The sequence below is a fragment of the Populus alba genome, chromosome 1, assembly GCF_005239225.2.
Source record: "Populus alba chromosome 1, ASM523922v2, whole genome shotgun sequence".
NCBI lineage: Eukaryota > Viridiplantae > Streptophyta > Magnoliopsida > Malpighiales > Salicaceae > Populus > Populus alba.
The window spans coordinates 1,410,014-1,416,964 of record NC_133284.1 but is presented as its reverse complement, the minus strand read 5'-3'; the positions used below and the strand labels follow the sequence as shown (position 1 = coordinate 1,416,964).

Genomic DNA, 6,951 nt, shown 5'->3' with positions numbered 1-6,951 from the left:
TATAATACAACTTACCTTATGTAAGATTTACTAAGAGTGATACGTCTTTCTATATACAATCAATCATCTTATCTGGACTCTAAGACAAAAATATTAGATGACAACTCTCATTCCTTTTTTTTATTATTATTGAGAAAGGACAAATATTCCAACTATATCATTCCCGACCATCCCGATCTGAAATAATGATCGTCGCAACACCACACACATGCGACATTGAAAATGGTAATTGTCCCATTCTTGTGATCAGAAGGATATTTAGTTTCATTAAAATCCTCGATAAAACACCATGGCTTAGAAATACTAACTTTAAATGACTTAAGATAGCTCCTAAATCTTTCTTTAAAGAATTCTAATTAGGGACATACACCACTGTCTCCATACAATCGAAATCATATTGTGCAAAATTACCTTAAACAGTAATTGCCCTGCCATTCATGGCGATAGAAGCATTATGAACATTAAAAGTAGATAAATTCTAGACACAGAACAAACCCCCAGATAAATCCTCAGAAGGAACAACATACCATAATCTAGAATTACCACTCCAAATGGGATTGACAATCTCCTCATCAACTACCACCTCACGTAATAAACCAAGTTTATTATATCTCACCGATTGTCTCAGAGCTCTCTTCTTATCTCTATTCCCAATACCACATACATTTCATGCAATAATACTACCCATAAAAAGGATATGAACACTCATACCTTAACATAAGCATCACAGATGCTCCCTCCTAAGAACACTCATACCTATAGGAAGTAGTAGTTGTCCAACCCATTCTGATTTTTTTTTCTTTTTTGGTTATTGGAGTTATGATGAGTCATGTGTTATATAATGAGAATGATTCTTCCTTCATCGCTAAATCACATCTCTTTCTACTTAAGATTTGAGTCAGAAATCTTCTAGGTTGGAGTTGTCACTTTATAGATACAGATTTGTGTAGTTGGAAAGAGTACATGTATAAATAAGGAAAAAGTAGGGTTCGGGAAATAACATCAATTTTTTATTGAAGAAAAACTATTAAGATAATTATTCGAATTATGTAGTCATAGGATGTAGCAGAGATAATAATACAGCGAATAGCTAAAGGCCTCTCTGCCTACAAAACTTATTCTTGGAAAATAAATTAAAGGAAAAAATAAGCAAACAAGCTTCTTAAACCAGCGAGAAATTTTATTGCTCATTCTTGTAAAGAACAAGTGATCATGCCTTCTTTTTCTCGAGGAAGTTCTTGAACCACCGAGCTGAGAGTTTTGGGATTCTCTTCAATCCATTTTTATAATCAATGTAGATGGTGCCAAATCTTACGGTGTAACCAGAACTCCATTCGAAGTCATCCAAAAACGACCATGCGAAGTATCCCTTCACCTTGACACCCTCACTATAAAAAAAAAAAAAAAAAAAAAAAAAAAAGATAATTTAATTAACACTGTAATGTTTACTAATTATGAACTTGGAAAAGAGACACAAATATTAATTAAGAAGTACTTACGCTATTGCTAATCTCAAGAAAGAGAGATGGCTACGGTAGTAATCGATCCTCATGGTGTCATTTAGTTGTTGCTTAAGCGTTAAATTGCCTTCATTATTTACCTCACTTATGCCTAAAACAAGAGATATATTAATTTCGTACGAAATGGGCTTTTAACAAAGATTGGATTAATGGCACATCAAGTAGTTAATTATGATAATTAAGAAGTTTAATTGATCACCATTCTCAGTGATGTAAATAACTGGATCATTGTATTTCCTCTTGGTGTAGAGCAAAAGTTTACGAATTCCTTTAGGATAAACATGGAGCCAAGTTGATCCTGCCTGCATTATTTTATAATTAAAGAAAAATATTGAATTAAGTTGTGACTTTAGAGAATTCGACTTCATTATAAGTAAATAAACGTTGTTTTATTTAGTTGATACACACCTGTGGACCAATAAGAACACCGTCACGATCACCTATAATCACAAGAAAGAAGAACAAAGATGATTGTTAACATTGAGCAATTAATCTACTCAAAAGAAGCATCAATCCTCAATCGTCTTCAAGTTTTTATTCTGTGCTTACTCCTAGAGGTGGCAAGACTATCCGTCAAGTAGCTTGGATGTGAAATATTTGATTTAGGCAGATTTTCCGCATAGAAAGCAGTGTAGTAATTCAACCCAATAAAATCAAATGATCCCTTTATAAATGCAGATTCCTCCTTGGTGAATTTGGGTAATCTTTTCCCAACAATAGACCTCATTGAGCTTGGATAATCACCGAAAACTACTGGATCCATGTACCTGTAAAAATACCATAAAAAAGTTTGGTCATTTCTTCAACAATGGGATTAAAATTTGATTTCTTAAATTTCTTATTTCTTTTTTATAATAAAAAATGTTAGAACCCTAAACTTCTTAATAGAAGAAAGGTATAGGCATTAGTTGAGCTTGTTAGGTGGTCTTGGGCCTATCTCCTTCTCAAAAACTAGCTTGTCCTCGAACTTTTGAAACTTTTCATTATCCCCTTCTACACAATAGATGTGTGATATTTTTTATCAAAACCTTTCTTGTTACTAGCTTGTGATAAATTCTTAGATGTTCTTGGACCTATCTCCCCCTCAAAAGCTAACTAGTGATAAATTCTTCACGTTCCTCCCACAACCATTGTGTGGTAACCTCAACAGAGCTATGAGCAATAAATCTAGGGAGACCTACGTCAAGAGAAAACAACCGCAACACATACCATCCATACATGAAATCCAGGGACCGTTGTGCAGCAGCTCTGTCCTGTGTAGAATTAGAGTACGGCAAAAACCATTGGGATGCTACTGTGATCCCTATTATGCCCTTTTGAGTTGCCTGCAAGCACAAAATACTTGGTAACCTCTATCATGCTCGAAAATCATTTTTGTGAAAATTAAGTTCGATCTTTTGAGTTTATAATCCAAGTTATTAGTCAACCTTCTTTGTTTGAAGATTTTAATGATTGACAAGTAGTCTTAAGTTTGTCCTTGCTTTGTTCCTAGTATTTAATTCACTCATTAATAATAACAAAAAACATGATAACGTAGGATTCTAATTAGTGTTGTACCTGGTATTTTGCCTTGTATAATCTTACAGCAGCAGCATGAGATTTAATCAGATTGTGTCCTACCACATATGGTTCTGTTGATGAATCTCCACCAGTACAATTTAAATTCTGCCAAGCTGAACATCTATTTGGTGCAGCACTACCAGAAGCATAGCCTCCCGAAGTAAAGATATTTGGTTCATTCAATGTGATCCAGTGCTTAACTCTATCTCCAAATTCTCTAAAGCAAACATCTACATAGTCCTCGAAGTCTTTCCTGTAAGATAATCAATGATAGGTTTTGGTTATTTACACTATCATACACAGAGAAACTCGGATTATTAAGTCAAAAGAACTTTAAAAAAAAACAGAGAAACAGAGAAACTTAATCAAGTTACTTACACAATCCTAGCACTTAGAAAACTCCCATACTCAGAATCTAAGGCTTGAGGAGTGTCCCAATGGAAAAGAGTCACAAGGGGTTTTAAGCCTGAACATGATATATAGCAGTGAACAAATTGAATTCACTTGTCCACATGGTGTGTAATGTAAACTTAAATCATGTAATTTATTATTATAAGATTGAATCATAATTAACCATTTGCTACGAGCTCATTAATGAGGTTGTTGTAGTATTCGATTCCTGCTTTATTCACTCCCCCACTCAGCTTTCCTTCTGAAGTAGTTAAAAACAAAAGATGCCATGTTAAAACATAACAATTTTGCAAAGAGAAATTACATGTGGATATATATATATATATATATATATATATATATATATATATATATATATAGAGAGAGAGAGAGAGAGAGAGAGAGAGGAAAAAGATAATAGTGTGGATGGATATTGCGAGTGGTTATACAGAAGATCTTACTTGGCAATATTCTAGGCCATGAGATTGAAAATCTGTAGGAGTCTAAGCCCATGTCTTTCATGATCTTAACATCTTCCTGTGACATTTAATATTGGAAAATAAATAAGAATATCACCCATCTCACTAAAAAATATTTGTTTTTTCCCAATTATATGATTTTCAATGTGCTTAACATTTAAAAAAAATATTTAGTTATTATAACATAAAAAAATTATCAAAGAGATATCAAGAACCATAATGTATGAATATGTTAAAAAAAAAATTATGCAAAGTTTTAACCCTAGATCTCATATTTAATTTGTTCCAAAAAACCACGTGTTTTTAATTATAAAGAAAATAATTTGAAAGAGAAACACCACTAATACTAGCTGGACTAACTGCAGGCAATAACCTCACTAGAAGTTTAGACAGTATTGAAAAGTATAAGAACACTAATAATCGGTGTATTGGAGTTATTCAGATTCATAGTGTTTAAATTTTTAGTGGCTAGTCATTTAATAGTTATTTGGGTTTTTTTATGTTTTTTTTTTTTCATTTTTACTCTGTTTTTATCAATCTCCAGGTGATGTAAAAAATAATTTTTCATTCTTCTGCTTTGATTATTCTCTGAATGGCTATTTTAATATATTTCTTAATTATCATTAAAAAAAAAAAAAAAAAAAAAAAAGCTAGCTAAGCTATAATTATTTAGTTACCTTGTAACGATGATATTGATCAACTGCCACGTCTCCATTGCTACGATCAGCTATTTTTTCTGCATTTCACAATACATATATTAATTTCATTGCCTTAATACTAATTAAACCGCCGGTTCGATCTATCAATAAATATCTTGATTACTACAAGGTTTTTTCAATTGAAAATTTATTAAAAATAATTTTTTTTAGATTTTATTTTTATTTTTTATATCAGAATATAAAAATCATCAATAAACACCTAAAACATTAATTTGATATTTTTAAAATAAAAAATAACTTTAAAATATTTTAAAAAAAAAAAACAAGTCTATACACAAAAGTCACTAATACAATACACGTCGATCTAAGAGTTTATCTGACAAAACCATCTAGGAAGTGACCCAGTAGTAAAAGTTTGGGATTAAGAGGTTTGCTCTCTCTGTGGTCTCATGTTCAAGCATTGTGGTTGCTCATACGATGTTAACTAGAGGCTTCCATGATCGTTAATTTCAGGATCCGTAGGATTAGTTGAGGTGCACGCAAACTGGTCTGGACACCCATATATATATATATATATATATATATATATATATATATAAAAAAATAAAGAGTTTATCCGACAAACACCATGAAGGAGAATTTCTAAGAGAGAGAGAAACCAGGAAATTTATGCGTAAATGTATCCCATATGCTAAGTCCTTTGCCATCTTGGAAAGCTGCACCTTCGTACTGAAAAAAAATGTGCAAGTTAACATAGTAGGATTTAACATTCAATGAAGTAATCAAAAAAAAAAAATCGAACTCGAGATTTCTTGAAACTGAAATAGAGGTGCCAATTCAATTATAAATCTATTGGCTCTAATGAATTAATTAAACATGAAGTAATATCACTATAATCGATGGCAAGGTAGCTAAGACTAAAAATGACCTGGTAAGCTGCTGATGCTGTCCCAAAAATGAAACCTGGTGGAAAGCTATGACGATTAAAAGAATGAATCTCATGGCTAGGTGTGGTAGGGGCTACAATATTACTGGCTACCAAGCCAAGCATGAGAATGCTCAACACATAGCTTTGAGTTGCCATGGATGTTAACAACGGTAACTGATATCTGGGTGGTGTGCAAATCAAGAGTGGCATGTGCCCTTTATATATAGAGAAGTCGAGCTCGAGGAAATGCGCCATGGGAAACTCTAAAGATAATGTACATCTAAAGTTCTTGCTTGTTGGCATGTATATTTATATTAAAAACAAGTTGTTGTCAAGTATTGTTTTCTAGTTTTTGTAGGAGATTTGTATTGCCTTTGATTAATTCAACTTAATTACGCGTTTATAAAAAATCGTACAAGTTTGTGTTATAAGATCTTATGAAGGTGCCTTGAAGGAAAGGTCAAAAACAGTAGATGGAGAGATCAATTATAAGATTTGATTTCGACAAGGTATTTGATGATGAACTTGTACAAACATCAATCAACATCACTATTCTTCTTCTATTATTTAATTATTAAACTCACCTATCTTAATTGAGTTAAAAAAAAGAAAAAAAAAAAACTAATTAAAAATCAAAATATTAAACATATCCAATGCTTATACGTGATAAAATCTTTCTTACTTTGAGATGAGAGGAAGGAGAAGTTATCAATGTTTGGTATATGATATTTTTATTGATGATTTTATTTGTATTATTTATTTTAAATTTTAAATTTAATTAAAAAGTTGTAAAAATTGTCAAATATCATCGATAATTTTTTAATTAGTTGGTGACTCTATCTGTAATATTTAATTTAAATTTTTAATTTAAGCTAAATTTTTCAGAAAACCACCAAATAATACCGATAATTTTTCAATCAGTCAATGATTTTGCTTGTAAAGAATAGTAATTAATAGTACAATTGGGAAGTGAATTGTTCCTAAGCTCTTTGTAAAATACCAACGAAAGTTTATGTCGATGATTTTCTTTGTAATTGACATGATAAATAGTGTTTATAGTTTACCAATGATTTTACCGATAAAATTTATTATGTTGGTAAAAATAGCACTTCATCATTTTTTTTACTTTGTTATAATTTTTTTTTCACTATAATTCCCTCGTAAATACCGAAAGAAATATTTTTGTCAGTAAAATCCGTCGATAATTTACCAATGAAAATATTCTTTCGTTATTTTCATTTATATTTATCAATTTTTTGATAGAGAAGCCATGCACTTTAATAACATCCAATATAGTAATTATAAAGAGAAAATATAGAAAAAAAATAAAAATTATATATCAAAAATATGTTAAATTGAAAGGTAGCATCATCTTGTTTTGAAAATCTCGATGCTCATGTCACAAAAAGTTGCAA

At 31.0% G+C, this 6,951-nt stretch overlaps 1 protein-coding gene across 1 annotated transcript; it reads right to left on the bottom strand.

Moving 5' to 3' along the window:
* Positions 1-988: 988 nt before the first annotated feature.
* Positions 989-5,821, bottom strand: LOC118049750 (beta-glucosidase 24). The gene is made up of 13 exons (XM_035059833.2): positions 5,537-5,821; positions 5,268-5,337; positions 4,627-4,685; positions 3,932-4,007; positions 3,655-3,732; positions 3,459-3,546; positions 3,078-3,333; positions 2,730-2,845; positions 2,070-2,287; positions 1,929-1,960; positions 1,720-1,822; positions 1,500-1,611; positions 989-1,388 (listed from the first exon to the last, which is right to left on the bottom strand). The coding sequence occupies exons 1-13, from the start codon at positions 5,789-5,791 to the stop codon at positions 1,211-1,213; spliced, it is 1,641 nt and encodes a 546-aa protein (XP_034915724.1). The 5' UTR covers positions 5,792-5,821; the 3' UTR covers positions 989-1,210.
* Positions 5,822-6,951: the final 1,130 nt, after the last annotated feature.

What these genes read in the sequence shown, in the direction of transcription:
- LOC118049750 (XM_035059833.2), bottom strand. Translation starts at nt 5,791, where the DNA reads ATGGCGCATTTCCTCGAGCTCGACTTCTCTATATATAAAGGGCACATG. An exon ending in ATTTACGCATAAATTTCCTG is followed by an intron (nt 4,686 to 5,267) that starts GTTTCTCTCTCT and finishes TGTGAAATGCAG; the next exon opens with AAAAAATAGCTGATCGTAGC. An exon ending in TTTCTAAGTGCTAGGATTGT is followed by an intron (nt 3,334 to 3,458) that starts GTAAGTAACTTG and finishes ATTATCTTACAG; the next exon opens with GAAAGACTTCGAGGACTATG.